At 36.0% G+C, this 14,399-nt stretch overlaps 1 protein-coding gene across 4 annotated transcripts; it reads right to left on the bottom strand.

Moving 5' to 3' along the window:
- Positions 1-657: 657 nt before the first annotated feature.
- Positions 658-11,609, bottom strand: LOC107659552 (ubiquitin carboxyl-terminal hydrolase 48-like). Of its 4 annotated transcripts, none has more exons than XM_016448541.1 (28): positions 11,548-11,609; positions 10,644-10,778; positions 10,330-10,450; positions 9,693-9,834; positions 9,310-9,437; positions 9,103-9,227; positions 8,883-8,991; positions 8,657-8,790; positions 8,483-8,562; positions 7,711-7,890; positions 7,460-7,594; positions 7,135-7,284; positions 6,300-6,500; positions 6,105-6,219; positions 5,673-5,818; positions 5,514-5,594; positions 4,123-4,247; positions 3,883-4,005; positions 3,684-3,745; positions 3,471-3,581; positions 2,960-3,090; positions 2,770-2,876; positions 2,574-2,678; positions 2,320-2,493; positions 2,111-2,236; positions 1,657-1,705; positions 1,544-1,570; positions 658-1,413 (listed from the first exon to the last, which is right to left on the bottom strand). In XM_016448541.1, the coding sequence occupies exons 2-28, from the start codon at positions 10,775-10,777 to the stop codon at positions 1,391-1,393; spliced, it is 3,144 nt and encodes a 1,047-aa protein (XP_016304027.1). In that variant the 5' UTR covers position 10,778; positions 11,548-11,609; the 3' UTR covers positions 658-1,390. The 4 variants fall into 4 exon arrangements, with proteins under 4 accessions (XP_016304027.1, XP_016304028.1, XP_016304026.1 ...); XM_016448542.1 differs by having other exon boundaries at positions 11,544-11,581; XM_016448540.1 differs by having other exon boundaries at positions 11,211-11,552.
- Positions 11,610-14,399: the final 2,790 nt, after the last annotated feature.

The following is a 14,399-nucleotide window of genomic DNA, read 5'->3' on the forward strand; positions in this document are numbered from 1 at the left end:
AATCACTCCAAAACATATTTTATGTCATATTAACCACTTGGGACCCAGTAAGATACTGCTATCATCTGCAAAAGTTCAAATAAAATGACTCATCTTAGTTCTTAAAATTGTTTGGAAAACGGAGGCTATATAATATAATAAATTTGAAATGCAATTGTCATAAATATTTATTTTCAAATGTATTTAAAATAAACATCTCAGGAACATTTGAGCAAGTTTTCAATCTTAATGGTTTTCTTGCTAAAGATATGTTTTCATCTTTTGGAGAGATATTGCAGTTGAACAGGGATAAAAAAAAAAACTGTAAAATGCATATGTATAAATTTTTATTGCAAGCCCCCGAATAAATAAGTATTAGTAAGTTGGGAACACAGATTTTTGAATTTGTTAATTAAAATTACAAATCAAAATTGGTATTACATCTCTGTAAAAATGCTTAAAAACGTAGGTTTTTCAATGCAGGTTAAAAGCATATACATATTTCATATTTATAGTGATATGAATACAGTGATATGGACAGAATTTTTTTTTTACTATACATCAGTATGATATGATATATATATATATATATTTTTTTTTTTTTTTTTTTTTTCTGTCTTAAGATGCTGATTGGACCAGAAATAAAACAGTAACAGAAACGTACAACCCTACAATGCTCCTATCAAAGTAAAATTTCTGCAACTGTTCTACGCACAAACTACACATCTGAAGATGTAAAAAGAATATTTATTGCCCATATGAAAGAACATACAGAAAAGTTCACACAAATGCCTGCCTAATATTTCAAGTAGCAGAACATGTCTAAACTATTTAGCAATGCTGTAATATTTCCCACTTCTGGAAATGTGTCCTATTTATCCTCATCTTTCTAGACATCTCTCCACTGCTGAATTTTGATGAGGTTATTTACATTAACAAAAAGACTAAATATTTTTTAATATTCAAGTTGCTCATGCATTCTTAAATATGTACGAGCTCTATTGCAGTGCCATCACAAGCTTCTTTTCAACAAAGGATTTACAGAGACTTACTGTTTTACACACAACATATGATCAGACCATAATCTCTGAACATGACATTGCAACAAATAAGGAGGAATTCCGATTTTCCTTGAAATGGAACGTCCTTTGAGGAAATCTCGACCCGTATTTTTCACAGTCATGGTAAGCACGACCACAAAATCTTGCAGAATGCATAAACATCTTTCAATATTAAAAGCCAGCATGATGTTTTAAAGCAAAAAGACACTTTTGAAGTTGTTGCAATATTTCAATAACAAAATAAAAAACCAAACCAAAAAATAAAATAAAAAAAGACTTCATCCCAAGAATGAACATCTATGTGTAATTCAAGCTTTATCCTTTCTCAGACATTGTCAGCATTGTTCCACTCAGTGTCCTAACAGCCCAGTGCCTGAACAAAATGAAACAAATATGGTAGATCGTGAATAATATTTCTTAATATAATGTTTCTGGATTCTTTCACAAAGGCTTTAAAGATTAAAATGCATGTCTGAAACAATCACAAAACAGTGTATTCATACCTTTAAATCCTTCTTCAGGCATACAGACTAGGAAAAAAAATTTCAGCATCAAAAAAGTGCAGAAATAGATCATTGAAAACGGGACATTTAAGCAGACGTAAAACAGCACTTACCTTGATAAACATCATCCATTGCAGCATAATCAGCAATAGGTTCATCAGCCTGTAGAGGAAAATGTAAATAGTACATTTGAAAAAGTTTGTGTTCAGTCTTTGAAATAAATCCTTTTATTCAGAAAGGACACAAGATTAAACGTCACAACATTTATAATGCTATTTCAAATAAATGCTATTCTTTTGAACTTTCAATTTATTAAGAGATCTCGCAAAAAATGATCAGTTTCCACAAAAATATCAATAACAATATAACTGTTTTCAACATTAATAATAAGAAATCAGCATATCGGAATGATTTCTGAAGGATCATGTGACACTCAAGTCTGGAGTAATGATGCTGTAAATTCAGCTGTAATATTTCAAATAAATGCAGCCTTGGTGAGCAGAAGAGACTTTTTTCAAAAACACAGCCAATGTATCAGCTCCCATCAAAAGTACTTGAGAGTTGTACCTTAAGGCAAATTATGCTCTCTGGAATAACTCCAAGACTTCCTAGCGTGGCGGAGTCATCTGTTAAACAGCGCCCATCTATGGAGAGGTTTTGATCGAATGGAGCCACAGAGAATGCATGCATGATCTGTGGATGCAATCATTTCAAATAAGACATCACGCTGCATCACATAAAAAAGGAAATACTTAACTGTCATAGCAATAAAAGACCTGGATCTTTAGCTCTTTGAGTGTCTGGTTGGCAGAGATGATGAGGGCTTTCTCCCCACGGAGTTTCCTGTGCCTTGTGCTCCTCCTGATGCCAGACTTGGACGCAGCGGTCACGGGGGCCACAGAAAGAGAGCCGGTCTCGTTCAGCTTCTGCCGTTTGGCTCCACCCTCAGACTGATTTAAAGAAGGAGGCATGAGACATAGATAGATAGTCGGATAGTCATACAGACAATCAGACGGATCTTTAAACATACCTGACTGAAATCTGGATCTTTCTCTCCATCCATCTTTGGCTCTTCTCTTTCATCCTCTACATCTGACCCACTCACACTGAACTCAGGGGCAGATTCCTTAATCATCTGTAACAAACAGCACAGATGAGTTATTCCTGGTTGTACACTCATAGTGGTTAGGGTTAAATTGAGGACACATGATCATGTAAAAACTCACCGTTTTCTTGTCAATGACTTTGCGAACATACACTGTGGCCTGCGCATACTCCCTCATGTCCCTCTGCTGCTGGAATATGAAGCCCTCTCTGCATTCCCGACACAGATCTAAGAGCACAGCACCCATTCTCACATGAAACAATGCCTGTTTGGAAAAAAAATCCTGGCTGAGGGTTGTCGGTTTAGCTCACCTGGATGAGTCTGGTATTGCACATTGCCATTGTCTCGTGTTTTGTCATGAATCCGACATATGGAGATGACCTGGTCCACCAGAAACATTCTGCTGATCACCTCCCATTCAGCAGGCCAGAGAAGAGCTATACTGTGCATTGACAGACACAAACAATCAGACTTAAAAGTGCTCTTCATATGGATAGTTAACATTTTAATTCATAAGGTAAAGTGCATCATTCAGAAGTTTTGGGTTTTTTCAGAGAAGATTTTTAAAACGTAAGAAAGTCTCTAATGCTCATTTCACACATTTCTAATTATGATCAATGTTGCTTAATTCTTTGATGAACAGAAAGTTCAAAAGAACAGCATTTACTTAAAATAGAAATCATTCGCAACATTATAAATGTCTTTATAATTACTTTCGGTCAATTTAATGAATCCTTGCTTATTTCTTTAAAAAACAAAAATCCTCACTGACTTCAAACTTATGAACCTGGACATTTGAGAGGTCAGGAGTGAGTAACTCACTGTTGACCATCTCCTTGCAGCATGGAGTCATATGTGAACATGAAGCCTCCATGAGGACAGAGCAGGATACTGTTCCCCACACTGGACACTGGGTTGCTCTTTGCTGGCCTCCTGTGGTGATCAGGTATAATAGAAGACGTTACAATAATTTAGGACACATCAAAATGATTCATATTTAAACTGAAAAATTATCTTAAATATTTTTTCCATTACCTGATAAATTTCCTCCATTCATCTACAAAGTAATTAGGTACAATGTACAGAACATCTGTGTCCTAAAACACAATCCAAACCAAAATCAGTTAGCTGAAAATAATATTGAAATACTGACGTGTTCACCCTCTAAAATCTACCTCTCAAACATCTTGGAAAAACCTGAAATGGAATCCTTTAATTTGGAAAATGGCATCACCTGTGGCCATTTCTGCAGTGTGGGCCGATTCTTCTCCTGGAAGAGGTTGAGCAGCGAGCTCTTCTGTTCATTTGCCATCATTCTGTTCAAAGCCTCATTTTCTTTACCTTCTCTTTCCAGTCTCTGAAAGACACGGTCAATCTTAAAAACTTTGCCCAAAAATGCTCAGTAAGCAGCTCACAAGGTTATGAGTGTCCACTACACCTTTTACCCATGAGAGTTACTTGATCAATTTATTACCATGCACTGCTGACAGGACTCGTGATTTTGCGGGAACTCTGGTGCTTTGGGGAAATACATCCGAAGTTTATTCCACACCTCGGCAGAAACCACCCGCCTGTCATTCTCTATTATACTCAGACCACCTATGGGAGAAAGAGACCATACAATTACATAAATCAACCTTGCTAATGAATAATACAGAATTTCAAATAATCAAATATTTTTTTACAATGTTGAATTCATATAAAATATTCATTTAATGACAAAAATTTTGTGCATCACTAAAAACATCATTAAACATTATAGACACACCACTAAATATTGACATATAATATGAAATAAAATAAAATAAATATTTAAAGGGGTCATATGATGCGATTTCAAGTTTCCCTTTCTCTTTGGAGTGTTACAAGCTCTTCGTGAATTGATAAGATCCCTAAAGTTGCAAAGACTAAAGTCTCAAACCCACAGAGATATTCTTTATAAAAGTTAAGACTGGTCCACGCCCTCCTAAAACGCCTCGTTTAAACACGCCCCCACGTCTACGTCACAATGTGGGAAGATTTGCATAACGCTGCCCAAATGTTCACGCAAAGAAAGAAGGCGTAACTTTATTGTTGCTGCTGCCGCCGCCGCCGCCATGTTGTGAAGATGCCGTGTGTTTCGTTGCGAAAGCGAAAATACTTTGTTTGGCCTTACAAAAGAGGACACGACTAGAAATCAGTGGTTAAGTTGTATTTACAACACTGTTCCAGAACAATTCAACCCAAATATTCAGATGTATGCAGCGCATTTTATGGAGGACTGTTTCCTGATCCTGGAAGAGTAGACTACAATGCCGGCTGTTCTGACTCACAGACTGTAAGTACGTTTTCATATTTAAAGAATTTGCCACTGATGATTCAAACGCGAGTTTTGCGCAGTGTAGAGTAGGGCTTGTTTGTCATTTCTCTGATCACAAATGCAGACATGGTTTTATGTTTACGCGGCGCGATGCAACGCAACGCGTAAAAAGACAGTACAAGTCATTATAATCCGTAATTATGTCCCCATTGGATGCAACAAATGCCTCGTTTATAATGGGTTTGAATGTTTTTGTCTCGTTGCTCCGGGACACGGCATCACAGTATGGTGAGGGGCGTAACATTTCCGTCACACGCTTGAGGTATTCGGCCAATCACAATGCACTAGATAGCTGGCCAATCAGATCACACCTCGCTTTTCAGACCGATGAGCTTTGTAAAAATCGATGCATTTCAGAAAGGCGGGGCATAGAGGAGAAACAATAATGTACAGTATGTGGAAAATAATGTGTTTTTTTAACCTTAAACCACATAAAAACATTTAATTACACCAAATACACAAAATAATGTTCTTTTTAGCAACATCATATGACCCCTTTAACAAACCGTGATAGCAGAGGATGTCTTCATTAAAGTTTTTCATCTCTTCACCATCCCCCTCTTCGTTATCTCCTTTAACTCCATCAGCTAACAAAATGAAAAAAGAAAATAAACAACTAAAAGACAAGAGCAAAAGCCATAAACAACATCCGTAAGTCTCAGTACCTTTAGATCCTGCACTGCTGCTTCTCTCTCCGTTAACTTTGCTGTTGTTGGGTTTGGTTTCCTCCTCGTCTTCCTCTAGCTGGTCTAATGCCAATTGTCTCCAGCTCCTTAGAGAAGCCTTACCGATCCAGAAACCTGATTCATCACTAAATACAGCCAATATAAACACCAGATCAGCTTCATCAAATATCTAATGAACTGCATTAGCAGGGTTATTATAATTAACTAAAACCATTAATAAAATATTTCATTAATTTGAAGTACTAAAAATGTCAATAAAAACTATATAGACACAAAAACAACAAAATTGCTGAAGCTTTAAAATAAAACCAAATTCAAAACAATAAAGACTATAATAGCATGTCATTGATACTAAAATAACTGTGCAGTAAAAGCATCTGCTGGAGATCCAGGTTAAAGCAGCATTCATACCTTTCTAAAGGGGCTTTGGCAAGATTCATGACCTCTCTGTAATCTTCATTCAGCTGGTTTTTCAGTCTGATCACCCGACATCGCTGAGTGACACAGTCTCTGCAGAGCGATGACTCTAAACACCACCCAGGATGAATGAATATATGTATAAAACACAGTAATGAACAATTAAGAGTTTTGACAAAAAAGTCTTACGGCCTAGTCTAGATATTCCTCCATAGCGGCCGAAAAGGAGATCAGCGGCCTTCGAGGATATTCTCTTGACCTCGGCAATGTTGTCTGGGTGCAGTTTGCCATGGGAACACAAGAATTGGCTGTTGTCAATTTCCTTGATGGCCGTGGAGTCATCAAGCCATTTCTTGAGCCACTCCAGAGGCACAAACTCATACGATTGGCCTAAAAGCACAAAAGGAGCCCAAAGCATTCATTTCTTCTTGAAAATGAAAAGAGATGGTTTCACACAAATACAAAAGTCTTAAAACTGGTTACACTATTGTTCAAAAGTTTGGGGTTAGTACGTTTTAAAAGAAATTAATAGTTTTAATTCAGTTAATAATTAATAATTTTAATTATTTAATTTTAATAATACTTTTATTCAGCAATGGCGCATTCAATTCATTAAAAATGTTACAAAACAATTCTATTTCAAATACGCTGTTTTTTTAACTTTGTATTCATCAAAGATTCCAGAAAATATTTATCACAGATGACACAAAAATATGAAGCAGCACAATTGTTTTCAACAATAATAATAGGAAACATTTATTAAGCCGCAAATCAGCATATTAGAATGATGTCTGAAGGATCACGCGACACTGAAGACTGGAGTAATAAATTGTAAAAATGTTCCACAGTATTACCGTTTACTGTCTTTGATCAAATAAATGCAAACTTAAAAACACAAAAAAATCGTACCAATCCCAAACTTCTGAATGGTAGTGTAAATATAACAATGTTTAAAATTTAAAAAAAGGGAGATTAAACAGTTCATATTGATGGAGAAACTAATGCACGGGGCATTTTTACGGACCGTCTTCTGCAGGTAACAATTCGTAGAGCTCCTTCACCTCCTCATGTTTGGCTTTGCCTTTGTCAACACTCTGCTTTCGCATGTCTGCCATCTCATTGCACCACTCCTCAAACTTCTTGTTGTCCTGGTCAACCAGCTTCTGAAGAAAAGCTAAAAACCAAACAAATACATCTTAAATAGATACAGTATGTTATGATGCACGCATAACACTTACAAAAAATATTGTGTAATAAATGGGAAAAAAATTACTCTCCTCTTAATGACAATCACAGTTGTGTAAAACTACTTGAAAATGTGATTGATTAATCCATAAAGTCAGTTTTACCTGGTACTTCAACGTTAGTTTCTGTTTGGTCAATCTCTTCCATCTGCCGTTTGTACACTAACATGTACGCGTTTCTCGAACAGTGATAGCCTTTGCTACATTTTGGCTTTCGGGTTTGAGACTTGGCAGTCTCGGCTGCAATGGAAACAAGAACAAGCAATAAAGTACACTTTTGTATTTTCATGTTTTTAGAACTGTAGCTACAAAAAATTAGACACCATTAAAAGCAAATTGTCCAAATGTGTTGTTACCGATGTCTTCCTCAATGCCCAGCTGAAGTTTCTTGCCCTCCATTTTCTCGATCTCCTCATCATTGAATTTGTACCAGTCATTGGTGTGGGCGTCTCTTACGTGAGCGATGTAGTGGCCAGAATATGCACTCACGCCACGATGAATCAACACCGCACTGAGCTCATACGTACACTTCTCTTCTGAATTTAGAGGTGGAGGAAGAAAAAAAGAATCAAGCAATGTTAATTAATCACAATTTCCTGATCATTATCTCAGATTCCTAAATTACATACACTATTGTCTGAAAAATATGGGGTCAGTAAAATTTTATTTTTTTTATTCAATACTTGCATTCAGCATTAAATGTATCAAAAGTGATCTGTTACAAAATATTTCTATTTCAAATAAATACTGTTCTTTCCAACTTTCTATTCATCAAAGAATACTGGAAAAATGTATCATGGTTTCCACAAAAAAGTATTAAGCAGCACAAGTTTTCAATTGATAATAAGTAATGTTTCTTGAGCAGCATACTAGGATGATTTCTGAAGGATCATGTGACACACTGAAGACTGGAGTAATGCTGCTGAAAATTCAGCTTTGCCATCATAGAATTAAACTACATTTTACGTTATATTCAAACAGAAAACAGTTGTTTTAAATTCTAATAATAATAATTCACAATATTACTGTTTTTACTGTAGTTTTGATCTTGGTGAGCATAAGAGACTTTTTCAAAAACATTAAACAAGTCTTGTGAACTGCAGTGTACAAACTAAATGCACAGTATACCCTTTCCCAAAAATGGTCCCATGTCAAGAACTTCTGGAAAACTAATGAAGGTGTTGAGTTTCTTCTTATGAGCACTTTGCCTATAAAAGCAGAGAAAGATGAGAAACAAATGATTAAAAATGTCTATAAAACATTTAGTAACAGGTCTGATAATTGACAAATTACGACACTCACCTATCAAAAACAAAACGCATGAGCTGAAAATTTAGTGTGCGGGGAAGACTCTGGAGCTTGATCCGACGGGTGGCGTTCTGTTTACTCTGACAGCTCTCGCAATAGTAGCGATTATCACCGTCCAGCTTCTCCTCCTAAACAGCATGAGGAACAACACATTGAGACCCTCAATATCTGATCTACACTGACATATGGAGCTGTCAGGCACAGAAATGTGAGCAGTCACCTTAAGAAACTCCGTTACACACTCCGTGAGGTTTTTGTGTCCTTGAATGTTCAACTCCAGCTCATAAAATCGTGATGGTAGAGGAGACTCGCGTCCACATTTGTTGCATCTGGCATAACACAAAAAACAAGCACTAATTACTATATTATAACGTATTAAGCTCAGAGTGAGAGTAATAAATGCCTGCATCAGAAAATAACATTAGTTTAGAATAACTTACACTGTAACATACGAGAACTGTCCACAAAACTGCTGTTGAATGACATTTTGGAGATTTGGGTCCTTCTGCTTTGAAAGTGTGTCTTCAAGAAGTGAGAGGAAGAGTTTGGAGAATTCCTGAGCATCCTAAAAATAAAAGAAAACCGCATTTTTAGCTTTCCCATGATCCACAGGGCACTCCAACATGCTTCATCTTGTGCTGGCCTACCTGCTGTTGTCCTGTGTCGAGCCCAAGAGCCTTGACCAGCCCCGAGGGGTCGATATACCGTCTGTTGCTGTTCTGTAGCAATGCAAACAGATACTGGAGATGTTCACATATCGTCCGTGGTTCATAATCTGCAAGATAATGTGCACAAATGAGAAAAAGCTTTTTAAATAAATGGGGCTTTTCTAAGTTTTGAACACATATTTAATACTTTCAATATTGTACCCTACACGCTTAGCTTCAAAGTATCTCCAGTTAGAGTTACTAAATGGCAATTGTCACTACAAAATATGTTGCATGCTACAACGGTATATTTTCCTAATTATAAATAAAGCACGTTGACAATAAAACCATTCAGGCTTTAAAAGAAAGACCCTTGATCTCACCTGAATCCATGTTGTGCCCTTCTGCTCTGGAATTCTGAAATCGATATAAGGCTCTACGAAGCTCCAGATTGTGGAACCACACCTGGAGGAAAGTGTTCACGTAACATGTGGCGCCAAGATTCGTCAAGCCCACAAATGTGTTCTGCAACAGAGAGAGCAATCACATAAATGTTGATTAATAAACTTGCCCCTAAGGCATTTGAGGACCCTTGCATTGTAGTTTTGTTATTGTTAATGAATACTATGACTATAAAAGATCACTTTCCGTAACTGAATCAAAGCTAAAATAGAAATATTCAATGAAAAACTTTCTAAACAAATTAAAAAATTAGAAATGTTGCCTAGGCAACTAACTAAAACAATTAAGTTTAAACTTAAGAACTAAAATTACTAATATATATACACAAACACACAATACAAATTAATACAATTACTAAACTAAAACTAAAATGAAAAATAAAAAATAAAAAATTAATATACAATATAAAAGCCAGTTTAAAATATTAGTAAATACTATAATAACATATACATAACACTAAAATAGCACTATTTCATTCTTTATGTATTAGCATACTACAGATTCACCTACTGTATGGTTTTCATCATTTTAAATGAAACTATATGTTATTCATCGTACCTTATCTCGTCTTTCAGAATTTGGGTCATCGATGTTGTGGAAGGCATTTTCATCAATTTCTCCCAACCATGATTGTTCCCCAATACCGACTAGACAGTTGGGATTCCCTCTACAGTTCCTCCTGTGTGGCAGCAAAAATATTTTAGGGTGAAACGGTGATGTGATTACAACAATCTGCACTAATAAACACGTTTTCACAGTTGTTTCATTGAAACTGTCTCTTTAAATCAAAATTACAGTTAATGCACTCAACAGCATGGATAGAATTAAACAGAGAGAAAAGTAAACACAGATCACTATCGCCATCACATTACCTGCATGCCCCTCTTTTGCATGCTGACACTGCTACCCTATAAGCTAACTCTATATGTTCACGTGTGATATCCTCTGGTTTAACCATCTCTGCCCACTGCCAAGCAGCTTTTTCCAGCTGCAACCGAGGAGCCATTCTGCACAAAGAAAAACACAAGTCTTTAGAGTTATACAAAATACACCTGAACATACATGTACAGACACCCTGAAAACAGAAAACACAACAAACACACACTTTTAGAGAGTTACACAGAGATCACATACTGTACACAGCAATAAATAATTAAAAAACTTAAAAAACCATCTTACACAGAAAATCATATCACACACACTTGACAGATACACACATCTGTGTGATGCACAGGCCTTGCATCACTGGTCCAGCATGCACAATACTTTTGATTTTACCCCAAACATCAGAAAAACACTCTAATGACAGCTAATTTATGTTAACAAGCAAACAACTGGCAAGCACAGCAAATAATATTTAAGAAGCACCACGGAGTCCCAATTAGCACATACATTTTTGATTATCCCATCATCATAATTCAGTTTAGAATAAAACATACCGTCAAAAATAAATACTCCGGTTCACGGCTTCAACACAGCTGTATTGTTTTATAAATCTTTAGTAAACACACTAATATTGAATGTTTTCATCGAGGCTGCTAAAGCTGCGCAGTTAGCATGCTAGCAGCTAGCTCTCGACTTATTTTCATTAAATACATGCACCTGGCGTGAATTTACCAAGAGATTCTAGACTGTGAAGATGCTTTCATAAATATAGGAATTTTAAATCACACTTTATTGATGGTACGTTTGTATTTAGCGCCCTTGCGTCAGCTTTTATATAAATATTTTTGTCCCTTCGTCAGTTTCAAACTTCTATGAGACGTACGTACTTACGCGTGACGTAATCGCGGCGTCTGACGCCAGCGCGTCAGTGGGCCGCTCAATGTCGCGCTGTAGCCACATGGCAACGTACTGTTTTCCTTAACTTTCTCGCTACTCTGGAAAAAATACAATGCACTGAGTTGTTGAAATGCAAAACAAACTCTTGAAAGCACAGGATAATATGCTGTTTTTGAGCTAGATGACATTTAAATGACCATAAATGGCTCATTCCCCTTTGACATAGAACTATATGCTGAAGTACACCACAAATTGCACAAACAGGTTTCTGTACATTTCCTCTCTGATTATTTATTTATTAATATTTTTGCATCTTGGAAAAGTTAAATGGATGTCATAGTTTAAAAAAAACTGTAGGCCTATGTTCATACCAGTAATGTGGCCTAATTATTTGTATGAACATAAAAAGATAATAATAATAATAATCAGTCCCTGAACAAAGGGGGTCAGTATCAAAAGTCGCAGTGATCTTGTGTGCTGCTTTAACTACAGTGCATCTCTCTTTTTCTTCTTGCATTTGTTTGGCATTGAAGAACATAAACCATGTATTGATAAATTATATTTTCTTCACTTTAATCACATTTTTGTGGGAATTGTGCCCGAACGGATTCCCATGGTAGATCATGAGTCACATTCACACCCTTAAAAAAGAAAAGTCCAATGAAACTTTTAATAAGAAGCTTTGTTAAAGACCCTAAAGTTTAACTTTAAACGCTTTATACTGGACTTTAAACTCCACCTTTGAACTTTGAATGAGAACATGTCATACAGAGGTTTCTGTCAAAGGAAGGTCATGAATTAAGTCAATTTAGAAAAGAGAAAAGCAATTTAGGCAAAATTGTGGTATAATGGCTGAGTGTTCTTTGAATTTGTGTAAGTAGGCCTACTGTTGTGGAGGAATTTTGGCCAAGTCCACCTGATTGAATGAAGAAATATCAGTAGGCCTATGTTTGTAAGCGTGACCTGCTTCAGGTCCCACTGCAGAATCCTATTGGGTTTATGTCTCACGCCAGCACCACGGTGTTTGTTTTTTATTGTGTGATATAAATTATTTTACAGAGATTTACAACTATTTAAAGGTTTGGATACATTTGACAGAATTTATTTCTAATAAACCTGCTGACCTGAAATTTGTTCTGTAGACAAATACAAATCATGTCTATGCATGCATTTATTCACAAAACTATGGCTGTGTTGGTCTGTGTTAAAAAAAAAAAAAAAAACTAAAACAATGACAATAATTAAAAAATGTGAAAAATAATAATGCAGAATGAATATTTATGCCCAAACCTTTGTATATACCTAGTAGCTACACATATAATTATAAAACTCCAACCGTTGGCTTTTAGAGCTGTACAAAGGTAATCAATATGATACATAAATGTTCAATACGTAATTATACTACATAATTAAATAATAATCACAATTCAATTAATGTAGTTTATTAGCTGTTGGCATGTGGTCTGCTTGGTCTGATTGGATGCAATTGTATTTTATTTTATTTTTTTTATATTAATGTAAGTTTAGGCTAATGAACTATATTGCTTGATTTATGATAACTATTACTACTACTGATAACTATTATTAATATAAGTATTTATTGAGCAAAGTGTCTTTTATAATTGCTATTGCTGCTAACTTATAATCATGCAAAATGTACTATAATACACACAATATTGTAGTTTATTGCTTTATTTTAAAAGACGCCTCCTTACCATTTATTAATTGATTCCATAAATGGCATTTTTTTGCAGGTTTGAGAATATGCTAGTAGTAAGTGTTTGTGCTGAATATATTTAAATCTCACTGGGAATTGTACGTCCTATTCCTTTAATGAAATCCTTTCTTCTCCAGATTCCCAGTCTTCCATTTCTCTGCTGGCGCTGTATGTAGTTCTGGGTGTGATGGCAGGAGGGGTTCTCATGTGCTGGTGCTGCTGGGCCCCTGGCTGGTTCCTGTGGCACGTGAGTGTGTTTCGCTTCTTGCCCTGCTGCAACTCCTGCTGCACGTCCTGCCAGCTCTGCGGACTTAGCTGCTCGCAAAACAAGGACCACAGACTGGCCAAGGTTACACCGGAAGGACCCTCAACACCTGTGTCTTCTACCACCACGGTGGCTGTGTAAATACACTCATCTGATATCACCTATAGATCCTTAAAAGACTCATAATGGAAATGATGAGGACAGTATGTTAGGAAGTGGTATATTAGTAGAAGTGTTCCTTTTTCAGTTTTTACAATGAAAAAGGAGCAAGAATTGCTAGGCAGTGGAGTGTTTTTCACTGATATATTTTTGTTTTGAAAAATTATAGAATATAATTCTATAATTTATAACAAAATATGCTGTTTTTATTTTGTAAACTGAATTTGTTATATATATTTCATAGATACTGGATCTGTGGAAACATCATGAGCTGAGATTTCTAGTTTCTAGCTGGTTTGGTAAAATTCCTCTCTAATTACCTCAGTGGGTTAACAGCTAACACTAGGACAATCCAGCTACAAAGGACTGGAAAAATATTTTATTATTAAAAGTTTCCAATAAAATGCTCATAAAGCTACCTTGCTCACCTATGGATCACCTACCTCTACCTATGTCTTGCTCACCAATGGATCCTCTGCAGTGAATGGGTGCCGTCAGAATAACATCACAATAATTTACAAGTAATCCACACACAACTTTAAACCATCGCTTCTGGCCAAAATACCAGTCCATAATACATAATAATGCTTCCATTAGTGCTTCATCAAATCTGTTTCGATGAAGAAACAAACTCATCTACATCTGAAGGTGAGAACATTTTTTTGGGGGTGGGGGGGTGGGTATCGAGTATTACCATTTCCCTCC

This window comes from Sinocyclocheilus anshuiensis, unplaced genomic scaffold, assembly GCF_001515605.1.
Source record: "Sinocyclocheilus anshuiensis isolate Anshui unplaced genomic scaffold, SAMN03320099.WGS_v1.1 scaffold848, whole genome shotgun sequence".
NCBI lineage: Eukaryota > Metazoa > Chordata > Actinopteri > Cypriniformes > Cyprinidae > Sinocyclocheilus > Sinocyclocheilus anshuiensis.